Below are 17,077 nucleotides of genomic sequence, written 5' to 3'. Positions count from 1 at the left end.
GTGCCCTTCCCAGATCTTTGGGTGAAAAAGCTCCAAAGGATGGCTTTTACTTTCCCTCTTACTCTAGGCATCCCCCTTCTTCTCATATGTCCTCCCTTGCTTTCTTTTTTTTTCTTTTTTTTTCTTCCTTTTTCTTCCCTGGCTCGGACCATTTCACTGAAATAGGAGTATGTCATCTTTGGTTTATGTGTGTAGTTGGACTTTGGAGCTGACTCAAAATAAATCAGTTTTTTAATCCTCAGGGAGGATTCCCTTGCCCTCCATTATCTTGCTATAAACAGTGCTATGACCACAATCGCCTGTGACACTGAATAGGAGAAGTTAGTAAGCTGGATTATGAAGATGGTGATGATTTTTAAAGAGCAATGACATGTGCTTGGTTCATTAGACTGGATGGATTTTAAGAAGGAAATTTTTAAAACGTTACGTTTTTCACTTTCACTTTATGTGTATTTGGAAGTTTCTAGTGTTTTAAGTTTAGTATATTTATGTGGGCAGTCTTTAATGTACATAACTGGGAAACTTTTGAGAGCAGTTAAACTAAAAATGGACAACATTACAAGAAAAAGATCCCCGAGAGTTCTAGTTTCTTCCCCTACAAAATCATCTTTTAGTCCTGTAATATACCCTTTGGTACCTTGACCAATGATTATAAGTTGGAGGGCTTACTTAACCTAAATGGAAAATGCTTTTTCTGTACATTATTAAAAATGCGTTAAAAAAATCTGGTAGTATGATAGTCTTTGGATAGGAAAAGGAATGAGGGGAAGAGAAACCAAAATGGTTGTTTTTGTACGTACTTTTCTGCACAAAATTATTTTTGCAATTTTGCACATATATAGAGAACCAATTCAGCCTGTGAAACTTGGACTTAACAATAAGCTTGACTTCCAATTTGTGAGCTTAGGACAATGCAAATATTTGTTGTGTTAAGTTTTAAGTGGAGTGGGGAAATCTGTCATTTCATTACACTTATATCTTTTGTTGTTTGGTTTTTCCTTGCGCTTTGTTCTCTGTTGGTCATTTTAGAGGTGCAAATACTGTGTTCCCAACTGGGGCTGAGCAGCAGGAAGAGTGAGGAGGTGACCACTCAGGGGTGGTCATGAGGCACGTTGTCAGCCTGCATCTCAGGGGACATGCGTTGCAACACTGGTTTTATGTGTCGGTCTCAAGTTGGGGCTGAAGGTAGGGAAGAAGAGACTTTTTCTGAGAGGGGAGAATTTTGGGTGGACACAAATTCCACAGCTGATGTTTTTTAGCATTGAGAGGCCTTGGTTTGGCAGCTCTATTGATAAGAGAATAAAAGCTAGGTTGGGTTTGACCACTGTTTGAGTTGATCATTGCTCTGAAAAATATTAATGTGGCCAATGGTAGCTGTTTTTTTTTTTTTTTTTTTTTATAAGGACAAGTTCTAAAGCTAGTGTAAGGTTTAAATTCATCTCCGTGCATATGCATGCACCAAATTGTTTTCACTAAGTAGTTTTAAAATAACACCTTTCAGTTAAACCAGTGAAACTTTGAGTGTAGACCAGGGTTTGGTTTATGAAGGTTTTTTGGGTGCATAAATAAAAGGCTAGAGGAAAGGATCTTATACAAAGTAACATGCCACTGTTCTTTGTCTCCCCCAAAAAGGATAAAAAGGAGAGTGTTGTGGTTCAGAAGTTTCTCCTCTAGTAATTATTTCTATATTTGTATGTGTACATGTTCCTGAGTATCCTTTTTAATGTTCACTGACTAAAAATCAGAGTGCCATCTAAAAACCCTTTCAGGCTTTAAATTTAGACTGCATATATTTCGGAACAGAGGTATGTGTTCAGGCATAATTCCATACAATCTCACTGAACTTTTTGAAACTGTTGGATCAAAAAATTGAAAAAATTAATTTGAATGGAAAAAATATATTAAAAAAATTAGTTACTGATCTTTCTTTCTCAAGAGAGCTTGCCATGTACTGGAAGGAGCAGAAAAGTGGATGGTTGTGGGACTGATGTATGACTGATAAAGCTCTAATCTATACTGGTACAGGATGTGTGCCTTGTTTCTCCGACAATGTGCTTAAAATGTGGATGTTTTGGAAAGACTTTATGAATATTCAGTTGGTGGCTTGTCAAAGGAGAATAGTTTCATGTCCATCCTATTAATATAGTTTCATCCTATTAATCTAGTTGAGAGACAACGTTTCTACTTTGACTACTTCATTCTCAAGCCTTAATACATCTATCCTTTTCTTTAGAGATAATTGTACTGTTGTGGGTTGCTGTATGGTGAAATGGTAAAAATTATTTATGTTTTATTTTTTTAAAGGAAAGTGGGAGAAGAGAAGTAGTGTAATGCCGTGTTCTACTGTGGAACAGTAAATCTAATAAGGCCTGCTGGGCCCACTTTTATCATCTAAAATAGATTTGAAAAGGGCAGTAGAGGGTCCAGCTATGAATTCTGACCATGTTTCAGAAGCTGGTATTACATTTATGTATAAAAAAATAAATAAATCATGAGATATTGCCAAACTACTGCCTGGCTTGAAGAATATTTATAAAGAACAACTGCAGTGTATATCAGGTAAATACTAAATATCTTGACATCTCAGGTGAACAGAATTACATGTTGTATGGTGTAGTAGGGAGAGCAGCTAGCTTATGAACCAGCTGTGAGAGAAGCACAACGGATTTTCTGGTTTAGGTTTTTTTTTTTCCCCATAAAGGTTTATTCTAGATCTACTGCCTAAACTGTGGTGAAGAAACTCAGGGAAAAGACAAGAAGGCAGGAGCTGTTCTTCTCCCTTTATTTTTACCTGCTTTCACCTGAGATAAAACTGGCAGTATCTGACTGTTCAGCATCAGAAGATATTGAGTACTTCTCTTACTCCCTTTCAGCATTTTTTTTAAGCTGTGTCTGAATAATCAAGTAGTGCTGTGCCAGGCAGTTAGTCCTAATTAGGGTTTCACATTTCACATAGTCCCTTTTTCAGTGTGTGTTATGTTAGGCTGAAGATTAAACTGAGAGGGAATGAGGCACAAGGAAGATTAACATTAAGGCAAGATTCTTTCTGCATATGAGGACATATTTAGAAATGAAGAGGCTTATAGTATGGAGGAAGAGATAGAAAGGTCACAGTCTTTACAGTTAGGTCTTGAAATATTTATGTTCTGGGAGGAAAAGACTTTTCAGGCCATCTCAACCTTCTTGTAACCAAAATATTTTGAACCTTTAGTTCCTTAGTTTTTTAAGGTCTTTTAGTCAGTAAAGAGAATCAGTGCATGCAGCATCCTTCAGTGTAGTTAAGGCAGTGCCCAGTAGTATTGTGTATATAATAGTGTATACAACTCCTGCCACTACATCAGGGTGCTCTTCCTTCTTCAGAATAGCACTGTGAATCTGGAGTCCCAAAGTTACTGAAGCCTGGAAACCTGCAGTTAATGGGCTACTGCATCCTAACCTAGTGGTAGAAGTCCTCAAACCACAACTGATAGTATCGTGCATGGCAGTCATTTTTACTGGTTTACCTTGTTGGATGTCTTTTTTTTTTTTTTTCTTTTCCCCATTGCATTCTGCAAATTTATGTTGCTTATTGTAAAAGATTAATTCCTTCCAAAGACATTCAAGAACTTAGAAAATCTAGAAAGGCTGTATCTCTCTATATTGCCCTAGAAGACTATATATAACATGTCTCTGTTGTTTTCTGTTTTGCTTTGTTTCTCTGTCTTTGGTTTTGTCAGCAGTTGCAAGCATGTGAGTACATAGTATCGTCCTCTCACCCATGCGAATTTCCATTCTGCTGAGATTAAATTTGGGAGAGTATCAGCCAACCGGTAGTGTTTTATGAGTACAGTTGCTTACAGTCCTGTTACTTGCAGTTTTTGTTTGTCCTGTCACTAAACCTAGGGTGGCTATGGAATTACTGTTACAGGCCCATAGTAGTCCAAAATCTACAGATAATATTACTGTTCGTTTCTATCTTCTCCTGAGGCCCTATGCTAACTGCATATCCAATTAATAGCTTTTACTAACTGTTATATGAGACAAAAATAATGACAAAAACATACTGATATTGTCTTTCATGTATGAGCTTTGAGCTTGATGTATTCAAATCTTTCTATATAGTCAGAAAAGGAGGAAGCTATGGGCAGAAGTTTACTAGGCACTAGTTTACTCCAACTTTATTTCCGTTTTGTGATGCTAGGTTTTTCTTTAATTGGTTTAAAATATGACTTGAATGTAGGCGTTTTGCTTCAAGCTGTTTGAAGTGTATAGTCCTATTCTCAGAGCCTAACCAGCAACTCAGGTTCCTATACATCAAGAGACTTGGACCTTGTATTTCCCAGTTGAAATCAGCTGAGTTGTTGGCTGTCCCGTAGAGATTCACCTAAGAAAATTTTTTCTTAAGAGAAACTGAAAGCTGCGGCTTGAAACCAGGAGGATGCACAGAGACTGGTCTCCTGCAGATGTCCCTAGTTGATATGCAATATAAATATATTTTTTTGAAGTGGCATGGATATAATTTTACAGCTTGCTGGATCTGTAGATAAAATCCACTTTCAGAACTATTGAGAAGGAATGAACTTTAATGCATAACATGTAAAATATAATTGTTGCCAGAAATCTACAACAATGATAAATAGTTCCCTTGAGTTTATAATTAACCTTCTAAATGAATGAGTTTTCATGTACTGATGCTGATTAGTTAAGACACTTTTATGTACTGGGTAGTTTTGCTGATTTTTTTTTTTTTCTTTTTCTCTCTTTCAAAACAGACTACTTCCACATTGTAGTCTGGAAGCAAGTATGAGAAATGTTGCAAGTATGACAAACTCTATCATTTGCTTGCTTTCTGACTACACACCTGCCAAACAGCCTTGTAAGTATTTTGGAGGTGTATGCTCAGGAGTAGGCTCAGCTGCTGAGTATATTCTGAGGGTGTGAAGCTGTTTGTGCTCCGAAAAGTAGTCTCTGGCAGTGTTTCAGGCTTGTCTATACAGGTAACGTATAATCTCATAAGCATCCTTGGGAAGGCCCGTTAAGATGAACGATAGAAATACTCTAGGGTGCTTTTCTGTTGCTATTTATGGAAAAGAAGTAAATGATAAATATTCCAAAATGATCTTGAGGAAAAACAATGAAGAATGTCCAAATAGAGACTTACCAGTCCATCGTTGCCTATCTATTTTATGTGAGACAGGGTTGGGCAATAGTTTCCTGTGTGCACATTTGGGAGTTCTCCTTTTGCTTAAAAATACGTTCTCTACTTCAAATGCTGATGTTCATTTTCAGCATATGGGGCTCATTAGCAATATTCAAGCTGGACATATGGCTTAATGCGTTAAATCACTTTAGAATGTTGCATCTGTTTTTTTACCCTGGTGTTAACACCTGGATCAGTTTAGCACTAGTGCAGAAGTTTAGGACACATAGCTGTTAATTTTAAAAACATCTGTTTTTTTTGTATGCATGCATGTGTACGTGCATGTGTGAACTGCTGGATCTCCTGCGTTATTTGAGTTTGATGAAAAAGTCTTACTTGTGCTCAAGGTGTGCACTGACCTAGGCAAATAAGAATTTTATAGCAGGGGACAAAAGGATTCTTTTGAGTAGACAAGCAAGTGTTTTGCCATTACAGCTCTTGTCTTTCTTCAGACTTCCATTTTTTTAAAGTATTGATAACTGACTGTGATTCTTTTTTCTCCTCTCAAACCAATCCATTTGTGGTACACTGAATAAGACATCCCACTCTCCTGGGATGCGTGAAATGGGCAGGCATTAAAAATTGAAGAAAGCAAGTTCCCTGACCGAGCCTGCAAACCTTATCTGAGGCTGCTTGAAAGTAAAAATGCCAGTTGTGTTGGAGCTTTGAAAAATGACTTTCCCTTGTGACCTGCTGCCTTTTAGTGAGAGCAGAGTTTACAGTTCTTTTTAAGAGTGATGAGTGCAGTTGGAGAGTTTCTCTTGTTATGCCCATTAGCAAGATTGGACTAATCTTCAGGATGTAACCTGAAGGTAAACTGTGAGTGAAAGAGGAGGAGAAGACAGGGCTAATAAGGCATTTTGTAGTTTTCTTTATCCCAGAGTCTTTCTTGAAGCCAGCAATTAATATTATTTTCTATCTGTGGAGAACCCAGATTGCTACGAGTGCAGGAGGCATTATAAAGAACGTCAGCACCTTCCAGAGTGTTAAGAACTGCTTTTAAAATTGCTGTTGGAATCAGCTACTAAGCATCAATACTGTAGCAGAATTAACTGCTTGATAATTTAGTAATTAAAGAAAAATGCTTTTATTAGTACCCCTGTGAATTAATTTTTTCTTTTTTTTTTTTTTAGGGGAATAAATAAATGCACTTGATGCTCATCAGCAATAAGTAGTTGTTAGGATGGAAGTCAGCACAGATACCTTGATTTGTCTGGGGAGCTTAGTCCAGCACTGAGGACCCTTAAATGCTATAGTTCTCCTTGCTCCCCAATGATTTTGAAGTAGCAATTCCTAAAAGCCGTTTTTGGCCCATACAGCAATTCTTTTCTGCAATGAGGTTTGTTTTTTTGTTTTTTTGTTTTTTTTTTGAGGTGTTTTTTTTCTGCTTTCCTCAGCAGCTTTTTTTTTTCTGTGCCTCTGAATGTGCTAGCGCAGACGCGGTCAGGAGCTGCTGCTCCCGCTTGCGAGGCAAGGTAGGGAAGCTGCTGCACTCTGCTTGTGCAAGGGCAAATCCACCCGAGCGGGATGGGAGCTGCCACCAGCATGCTGGGTGGCTTCAGAGTGGTGCCTTGTCCCCAGGTAATGGCCAGGTTCCCTGGCAGTGCTTGCTGGGAAACACCTTGCTCGTGACGCTGAAATCCTGAGGTGCCCTCTCACTTAACTGTGCTGTTCAGAGGACTCCAATAAACTTCGGCGCAGTTGGAAATCAGATCATCCAATCACATGGTGCATTTTCATGGGTTTGATTCCTGTATTTTCACACCTTCTTAACCTGGAAGTGTTAAGATGCTAGCTGGGACCCAGAGTCCGCACTCTTGTCGCATGAAGCACAGGACAGAAAGTTACCAACAATTCAGTAGTATTTGCTTTTATACTTTTATTAAATATGAAGTTCATATTTCTCTCCCTTTCCCTGAGACAAACATCTCATTGCTTGTTCTCCTGATCGGTGCTGTTAGATAGCCAAGTTGGGGTTGCAAATCGACACCATCCAGCTGGGTATTCGTGGGCAATGTCATCAGACAGCATTGCTGAAACTGTTCCACTCCTAACTTTGAGAGCAAAATGACAGAGAGCTGCCTGGCTCTGATATCACAGGTGTTTGTGTGAAAAACTGTATTTCTGCATCCTTTTGTGCAGTGAAATCTAATGTTGACCAAGTCTGGCTTTTATTACATTTTCTAATGTGAAACAGAGTAGTAGCTGAACGTTAACAAGCAGCCTATGTGAGACTTTGTTTCTTTGCTGCAGGACATCTAACTGTGCGTCTCTTGTATTAGATTTTTTCTAATATCCCAGAACACTAACAAAACTATTTTTTTTTTTTAACTTTCAAACATTTAACAAAAAAAAGTATTGAAAGAAGTTAAACTTTATTTCACATCTTGATTTGTAGAGAATACAACATTCGATATGACTGGACCATTAGGTAAGCTAGAACTAGCAGTTTCTGTGTTTTTCATGCTGACTGACAGGCATTAGAATCTGTTACCTTTACATGCATGAGAAACTGCTTAAATTTCAGAAGCATCAGCTGAATTCTGTACCTAAGCACTGGGTAATCAAAACTGTATCTTCAAGTCTTGCACTTGAATTTTTCTCTGTATGAACAGGACTAAACAGCAAAGGATCACAGGGCTACATCGAGTTCATTGCTAAGGCTGTAAATAAAATTTGACTGCATTCATGCCTTCAGAATGTACAATAGGTTTCTTTATGATTTTGAGGAAAGCAGTTTACTTTTGGTGGGGAAGAGACCAGGTGAGAGAATATGTGCTGCATGAAAGTGATTCGTGTGATCGCTGTTCACTTGTAACAGAGGGAGACGGTTGGTCTCTTCTGTTAAGAAGTGTAGCAGTGTAGTGTGGAGTTGTTGTATACATGTATACTGATAGCTATATATATATATTTATTTTAAGTGGTTGCATGGCTTCAATATTGGAAATGGCTATGTTTGCAAAAGATAAAATAAAACCTACAATTTCCTGGGAATAACTTGTATACCATCTAGTCTCAGTAGCAGAACATTCTGCCTTAGGGGAGGGCAATATTATTGCCACTTATTTCCTTAGTTTTTCTGCCCAAGGGAAAAAAAAAACAACACTTTTGCAATTCAAGGTTTCAGCTCTAAACTCCTACATCTAATAGCCATTCCTGGCTATGCTCACTGTTTGGAGTTTGTGGTCTTCACAATTTGTGTTTTTTCCCAGAGAAAGAGCTCTTTCTAGCGTAACACCTGCTTTATTCTTACTGAATTCCTCATTTTCTTACAGTGGTTCTTAGAGTGATACTACAAACTGAAATCACAAACAGAGGACTTAAATGTCAGGAAAGGACTGCATTGAAGGACAAGATAAATAGTACGAGAACAAAGCCCTTGTTTTCTTCCAGTGGTCTTTTTGTGGCTGTACTAAAATGAGAAAAATATGTGGGGTTGGGAAAACAAACATAAGCAAGTTGATCCACTGCATAAGCAGAACTCAAAATGAAAATTTTCAAGCATTCTAGAAGGCATCGTCAGATCTTTAAAAGATTTAAGCTGACCTGTTCATAACCTCCCATATGCACAGAGACAAAAGGACATGCTGAGAGGAAGCCTGTCTGAAAGCATTATAGCAGTGTGCTTCAGACAATGGAAATGCTGAGCCGTGTGGTATCTGGAGTATTTGCATGAAGATCCTGTGGCATAGCATGTCAGCATTTGATCGTTTTTCTTTAAAGAACAAGACAATATTCCCGAAATTGATGACACAAAAATTGGAATTTAGATACAGAGTCCAAAGGATTTGTTTTATTGGGGGCAAGAGTGGCAAGGGGACCTTGAAGTATGAATTTGACCAGTGCGTTTCAAATGCTGGTCTGAGTTTCACACCATTTTTCCTCTTTATCTGAACCAAAGAAGTGTTAATTATGCAGAGATTTTTTGGTGGGAGAGACAGAGGGAATGAGTAAAGAATTAGATATAAATCTTCTCTCTTTTACTTATTTCATATTTTCAATAGTAGAGTCTTGAGCTGGTTGGACTCCTAAGCAGCCTGGTAAAAATAAATGCTAAACGAAATAAGCTTGGTAATTGTTACTCTTAAATATAACATTGGCTGTGAAAGCAAGTCGTTAATTAAATTCTGGTTATCTTTTTGAGCTATGCAGGTCTCTCACCTTCTCCCACAGCATGAATTTTAAATGCAAACGACTGGATTTGTATAATAAACCATTTCACAAACATTATAGTGGACAGCTTTTCCCTGTGCTGAATTAGACATGGAGATTGCTAACGGCTGGCACCCAGTCCTTGCCAGGGTAGTTGGAAGCAAACCGCCTGAAAATTGCAGCACTTAGTTTTTCCCCAATAAAGCTGACACAGAATGAAATTCAGAAGCTAATGCAACCTAAAAATGTTTTTTCTCAATTGTAGATGTAAGACATTTAAAGCGAAGGTGTCTTTTCATCTGTAAAATACTCTGCTGCCTGCCTCCAACAAGGTGTTAGTGGAGGATGCTGTCTGTCAAAATGTGTATGAGAAAGTTGTGGGAGTGCCCCACGCAGCACCAGTGATTTGCATGCTCCTGCTGACTTTCTGTATTTATTGTTTGTCCATGTCAGTGAGCTTCGTTCCAACATCTAAATTAAAATTTCAATATAAAAGGCCAGTTGGGGTTTTAGTTCTGAATTACTGGAGGATCAGTTGTTTCAACAATAATGTTTGTCAGTTTTTCATATTTCTTTTACGTTTTAATTATAACTCGTCAAATCTTAACCAATTACTCATGGGTTAGTCTCAAATGAATTTCACTGAAGGGTGTTTTAATTTAATGGAACCAGTGTAACATCTGTTTCTAATGTTTTAAAAGCCAATTTATATGGAAATTTGCTTTAGTAAAAAGTCAATAATACAGACTCTTCTAATACCTCTTGTAAAAAAAAAAAATCAGAACTTGAATTAAAACAGTATCAAAACAATGCCATTCTTTTTTCTTGTAGCAATTTTGACAGCCTTTCATTTGTATCCTTTTTCTTTGGTTGAAATGAAGTTTTTGTTTGTCTTTTACAGTCGAGCTATCAAGACGAACCAGGATCTTCTGCCAGAGACCCCATGGACCCATATATTCTACAATGACTTTTGGGGGACTCTTCTCACTCACAGCGGGAGCCACAAGTCGTACAGACCGCTCTGCACGCTCTCCTTCCGCATTAACCATGCCCTCGGGGGCATGGACCCATGGGGCTACCACGTGGTGAATGTCCTGCTCCATGCTGCAGTCACAGGCCTCTTCACAAACTTCTCCAGGATCCTGTTCGGGGACGGATACTGGACCTTGATAGCCGGCCTGCTGTTTGCATCTCATCCGATCCATACCGAGGCGGTAGCGGGGATTGTAGGGAGGGCAGACGTGGGAGCCTGCCTCTTTTTCTTGCTTTCCCTCATGTGTTATGTGAAGCACTGCTCCACGAGAAGTTCCTCAGCAAGTACTTGGGGCTGGATCTTGGGGACAGGACTGTGTGCTGGGTGCAGCATGCTGTGGAAGGAGCAAGGAGTGACTGTGCTGGCAATTTCAGCGGTGTATGACATCTTTGTATTTCATCGGCTGAAAATGCACCAGATCATTCCTGCCTTATGCAAGGTGAGTCTCCTTTTCTTTCCCATAAACTAAACTATTTGTACAGCACCAAGCACTATTAAACAGGTGCTAAATGAGTTTTCAAGCACACGATAATTCTTAGCAGTTTAGTCAACTCTGAAAAATAAGCACAGATGTCTAATACTGAAAGTATGTTTAAAGCAGTTTAGTAAGGGGTTTTTACATTTTGTTTAAAAAATGTGCTATTACCCATTGCTATTGCTTTATGCTGGGGATATATTTCTTTCAATTACTTTCGTTGCTTCCAGCAGCTCCCTCCTCATTCTGTTTACCGTCAAGCACTAGATATCTGCCTGCCTTTTGCAAAGAATTCATTCATGCTCTTATCCTCTTGTATCTTGCAAACTCAGCTTAGTGCGGTCGGGCGTGCAAGTGCAGCAGCAGCTATCATCTGCAGGCTCCCTGAGGCAAAGATAGAGCTGTTATTGTTCTGGTGTCATAGAGGTGCATGGGACCTCAATGCAAGTCTTTGACATATATATATTTTTTCTTGTCCTAGTAGGAGCTGTGACTCCAATGTATTACTACCTTACCAAAAGAACTTCTTGCTCAGGAGCAAAAAAGTGAAACAGACCAAAAATCCCACCAAATCCATGGCCCTCCCCTACATGCAGACCTCATGAATTTTGGTAGTATCCAGAAACCCCAGCTGAAATCAAGACTTGATTACTTCAGCTGCTGTACAAACGAGTAAGCTGAGAATGTGTCGTTTTATTTTCAGTAGAATGGTTTTCTGTCAGAAAAATGCTGACTTAAAAAAAGGAAAATGCTTCATGGGGACATATCAATTTTGTCACATTTTTCAGTGAGACGTTACCAAGAAAAGCAAGAAAAGAAAATAAGGATTTTCAACCTACTTCAATCACAATGATTTTAAAATTTGCCTGTCCTGAAAATTTTGAGTCCTCGCTCTAATTCAAGTAAAAAGAGATTCTATATTTTGGTGATGTGTAAAGAAGAGATGATTTCTGCTTGTAGAGTATAGAATACATAGCTGTAATATACAACAAAAATAGGAAAGTCAAAAAAGCAGGTACATCTCTGGTAGTTCCCTGTTAAACTGCTGTGACATGTTGATTTAGTTATCATGCCCTTTTCTGACAAAACTGAACATGTTAAAGGAAATAATCACTTCACGTGTTAGGTTTACACGTATATATTTGAGTATATAAGACCTCTTTTGAATGCCAGTGGCCAAATATAGTGAATATGTTAAATCGTGCTCCTAATGCTGAGCAGGAACAAACAGTAAACTAATGTGAAAAAGAAAATGTGCATATGTAACAAACAGCAAGTTTTATTCTGAAAGATACAGGCTGAGATTTTGCAAAGTGCCTCAAGGAGTTTGATTCGTGACTCAAATGTTACCTTATGCTAAAGAATGAATGAGTGGTAGAACGTTTCATTCATATTGTGCATGTTAAATTCTGAATTCTTTGTATATGACTTCATATGAAATCTAAATTAATGTTCCGCGGTCTTTCCTCATTGCAGTTCCTCCTTTCCTCATTGCTTTTGAAGACCAAGATACAGTCTTGGAACTAGCAAGGTTGTTTTGTTTTTGTGGATTTCCTTTTTTTCAGAGAACGCTTATTCATCGAAAGGAAAACTTTCACAGAAATTTCTGAGAATTTTCATGAGGAAAATTTTTTTTAACACTTTTTCTTCAGGGTCAGGGTAAAATTGGTCCAGGAGAGACATAAGTGACAACGGTGGAATACCAATTTCCATATTCTAATATTTTAGACACAGTGCCTCTCTTCCCAGCTCTTAGGACTCTAAATTAAATCTAAATACGTGGCTTGGAGTTTTTTTCCCAAGACAGGAAGTCTGATGCAGGACAGCAAACTAGTGTCAATATCTCAATTTTTTTCATCTATAATAATAGAAATAATTCTGTATTTTGTAGATTGGAAAACTTTGAGGAGATTAGACACTAGCTGAAGAGAATATTATAGGGAGGGACCAAAATAAAGAACATTACAAATATTTTGCTTGATATGCCAGAAATGCATTTCCTAATTATCTGATCTGTTAGGGTGCATTTTCCTTCATCTGCTAAAGCTGAGTGCTGCTAATCAAGTACCACCTTGATGCTAGGGAAGCTTCTCTTCAGTCGTTTACAGGGGTGAGGAGCTAAGCTGGGTGCCTCCTTTATAAAGTGTCTTCAGTGAGACTTATTTTTCACTTTCTGAAGCTTGACAGAAATCATTCACAAATGGCATGAGTTTTTATAAGAACATATTGTCCTGCAGGGCTTATGATGCCAGGAATATCTTCATTGATCTTGTACATTATGATAAGTATTTCTCTTTGAGTACTTGTCTGTACTTTTGTACTCCAGCATTGCATGGGCTCTACCTTCATTGTTGCCGATCTCTTTTTCCAAGCACTTTATGGGAAGTAAGAGTGAAATACAAGCACTTCGTTACAATAATGACCATGAGTGAAATAAATAAATAAAGGCAAAATGACTTAAACAGGACCAAAGGTAGCACTTTAAAAGCAAATTAAAGCAAATGCTTCAGCCTTCTGGAAAGCTTTACTCTTTATGATAAGGACAGTTTAAGGCAATAAAAACATCATTGCAATTTACCCCCCTTCCCCCCCACCACCCCTAAATACTGACAACAGTTGCATAAAATACTGCTCAGAGAAGGATCAAGTTAGTGAGGTTGTCTCTGGCCTGCTCCATCAAAAACTGGCAATTATTTTGGGGCAATGCTATTTAGTTGACATAGCTGGATACTTTGAGAATGGCCAATGCACTTGGAGTTGAGATGTGGGTTTTGATTGTAGTGTTTCTGACCAGTGTTTCACAAGTCCTGGATATGAAGGCAATTTAGATGCTGCTCTGTTGATTTGAAATTACTTTTGATTTATTTTCATGTAATTTCAAGATGATTATACTCTAAGATTAGTGTGTATATAGAGAGTGAAATCCTTCCTCTGCTGAAATCATTAGCAAGAACCAGGGCCAAGTTTTCTTCCAGAATGCTTTGTTTTTAGTTTCATTCTTTGTGTTTACATGTACAAAGAAAAGGGAAAGTTTATTTAAATTTCATATATAAAAAAGGCAAAGAATAAAAATCCAGAGTATGCAGCTATCAGATTAATTTTTTACAAGTTGTAGAAATAAAGCACGGACTGAAGAAAACAAAAATGAAGAAAGTTTTCAGCTCCACATCTTTTGGGGATTTTTGGGTGTTGCCTTTTACTTGCTGCTGCTTTGGCCTTAAATAAAATATATCCCTGGGAAAAACTGAAAAATCCTCTCTTCCTAAAACAAACTGTAAAGTTTCCTTATGCAAACAGAAACAATGGTTGCTGAAGAGTTGTATTTTTTTTCTTTGATACTGTTGCCTACACCTTTTGCTTGAAAAGACATCCCTGCGCTGCAAATTGCATGAGACCAAAGTGGTGCTGTCTTTCTCAATCTACAAACGAGTCACTCTGGTGTGTGAACAACTGGCTTGAACATTTATAAACTGGAGTATGGTTTAAAAAAAAACCCACCACAACAAAAATCTAATTTCAGGACTTTTGTGTAGGATCTCTGTACAGATGGGAAGAATTGCATCAGTCTGCTTGTTCTGGTATTTGTGTTTTGTATTTTCCCAATGTAAACACAGAGGATGAAGATGACTGGAGAGGGGGAAAGAAAAAAGATACTGCAAAGGGCAGCCCAGAAAAAGTTATGACCTTTTGTAGTTCATTTGAGGGGAAAATGTAGAATGGAGCCAAGGAAGAAAGGAAAGTAATTTTGAGATGGTTAGTTTAAATCCGTACTAAATACACGGTAACAATATAAAATTGAATACAGAACAAACAGTACGGTGCTATCTCTGTAATGGAATGGTGGAAAGGGGCTACACCTTTTAATCTACCTAACCCTCTAATAGCCTTAATGGTCTAGCAACAGCCAAGCCTTCAGTTGAGCTGACACAGCTCTTCGCAGCCTGTGCTGCAAACTGCAACAGAGCAGATAAACAACAAGAACATCCCCCCAAACCCTTAAAAATCAAGAAATACCCCACATATTTTGTTTTAAGGGCTATTTTAAGCTGGAATCAATTCAGTTGTATCCCATTCTCATTGCTGCCCTACAAACAGCTATGCTGGCAAATACTTAGAGGAGAACAAATTGAGGTGCAGGGGCAGAAGGAAGGAACTTAAAGTGGGGGATTTGGGGGAGTGGGTGGGAAAGGATTTGGGCTGGCTTTTTGCCAGGCTGTGGCTTTAGGCTCCTGTAAGCCTTTTGACTTGGGGGGTCTGAGACCCAATTAATTACGTATGAAGAGCAGTAAAACCACTGATCTTCTTCAGGCTGGTTAGTGAGGATGACTTGGTAAAAGCAGCTTTAAAAATGCTCCATCAGATGGTGGAGGTGGCACTGGATTGACATGCCTGGGTTTTTCCATTTCGTTTCTTATCTTTGGGCCAAGTGTCAAATAAATATGAAATAGTGACTGCGACACAAGACCAGTAGCTGTTTGCTGGGCTCACTCCTATTATTATGGTGAGTCCTGCTTTGTCACATCCAGCACGTGACGACGTCCTGTTGTGATTTCAGTAAAATAGCAGGGCTTCTAAACCAGCTGCAAAGCAGGGCTACCAGCAGAGCAGATAAATATTACCCCTTATTTAGAAGCTATTCTTAATGTACTTTAAAAAAATACATGTATTATAGCTCTCTATTAAACTATCCAGCTCTCTCCTCTGTGATCTACATATTGGTTATTCAGTAGAACTTGGCTGCTAATTTTTTTCCTTTTGCCAACTCTTGTTGTATCCCTGTCTGCCTCTGATGCTAACACGCTGGCTGGCGAAGATGTTAGTCTGAACCCAGTATAATTTGGTTAGTTCTGGTTTATACCATCTGACTCACTCTCTAAATGCACTCTGATAAGTGTGTATTCACTGTCTTTAAGTCAGCATATTTTCATGGAAATGTATTTATTAGTCATAAGTGAGTTGTTTGAAATAAGAGCAGTCAAAAAAGAAAAGTGGCTCTGTGTTGGGGCAAAGCATTCCTTATGGAAGAAAACTGAGCTTTTGTTTGATTTCCAGCATTTTTAGACCTTAAGTCTTTTCCACCATAAGTTGCATAAAAGGTATGCAGATTGATTGAGTTGTCCTGTATCGTATGTATCAAATGATATATGTGTCAGCAGCTAGGCCTGCACAAATTAAACCACCAGAAGTTTAGGTGTGGGTGGGGGGAATGGGAATATGAGAGAGATCTGTGATGAAGTTTGTAATTATGGAAACAATGCAAATTCAGAGGCCTAATTCTTTTGTACTAGCAATCCCCAGCCTGAAAGCAGAGCCATTAATCAACTTTGCAGTATGCAGTCTTCTGTCCGATTAGTAGTACAAAGCTAATACAGATCCTACTGCGGTGCCCTTTTTTCCTCTCCTGTGTTTTTGTTTTTGTTTTTTAAGGGGAATGGAGCTGGACAACATTAGCAGTTAGAAAGATGGGGCAAATGCATTTCAAAATCTTTTTTAATATAACGGTAATGATAAATTTTTCATTGCTCTGTGTTTTATGAGTACAAACTGCCTTACAGAAATAACTAAACCAGATGTATGCCCCGTTCATGTTCCACTGCTGCAGTATGGTAACATTTTACCAGATCAACATATTGTTAGTACAGGGGGTTTGTTATACTAAAGTAAGGAAACCTCTCTTTTCCCATCACTTATTTGATTAAAATCCCCCTGGGAGGTCTGTCTCACATGTGGAATTAGTTAGTGGTATCTATAGCTTAATGTGAACCACAAATTGGATTGCAGGATGCATTATCTAACCTTCTCTGCTATTATAACAGTGTTGGTTTTGTGAAAAGAAATTTTATTGGAGGGCTATATTTTATTTAAGGTAATGATGTAAACCTGGGGCCTCCATGGATGACATGGTCAACCACCAAACCAAGTTCTATAAAACGCTACTTTCATTTATGGCCTGGAGCAACCTTAGTTGTGGGTGATTTGTATGATTCTCACTCAAAAGGGGACTTTCTGTGCATTAGATAGAGCTACTGATTTTTGAGAACACTCTAAACTTGAATTACGCCACTTTTTTGCATTCTTTACTCATTGAAGTAGCTACTTCCAGAACCATTGTGCTTTGGAAAACAATTGCAAAATAGAAGGCTTTTTCTAATTTTTAACTTGCAGATTTATTTTCCTCTTCTGAGGACCTTTAAAGCCTTAGCAATGCAGAGGGTTAGTCTTGCTGTTTTTTCACCTC

At 38.3% G+C, this 17,077-nt stretch overlaps 1 protein-coding gene across 1 annotated transcript in view; it reads left to right on the top strand.

Annotated features, from left to right (window-relative positions):
* The first annotated feature begins 10,206 nt into the window (after positions 1-10,206).
* Positions 10,207-17,077, top strand: part of TMTC2 (transmembrane and tetratricopeptide repeat containing 2) — a 147,804-nt gene continuing 140,933 nt past the window's right edge. The window contains exon 1 of the mRNA XM_026066102.1: positions 10,207-10,803. Coding sequence (XP_025921887.1) covers positions 10,207-10,803 — 597 coding nt within the window. The remainder of the gene's footprint in view (positions 10,804-17,077) is intronic.

This window comes from Apteryx rowi, unplaced genomic scaffold, assembly GCF_003343035.1.
Source record: "Apteryx rowi isolate R43461 unplaced genomic scaffold, aptRow1 scaffold_238, whole genome shotgun sequence".
Lineage (NCBI taxonomy): Eukaryota > Metazoa > Chordata > Aves > Apterygiformes > Apterygidae > Apteryx > Apteryx rowi.
Note: the sequence above shows the minus strand (reverse complement) of the source record. Positions and strands in the feature narration are given on the sequence as shown.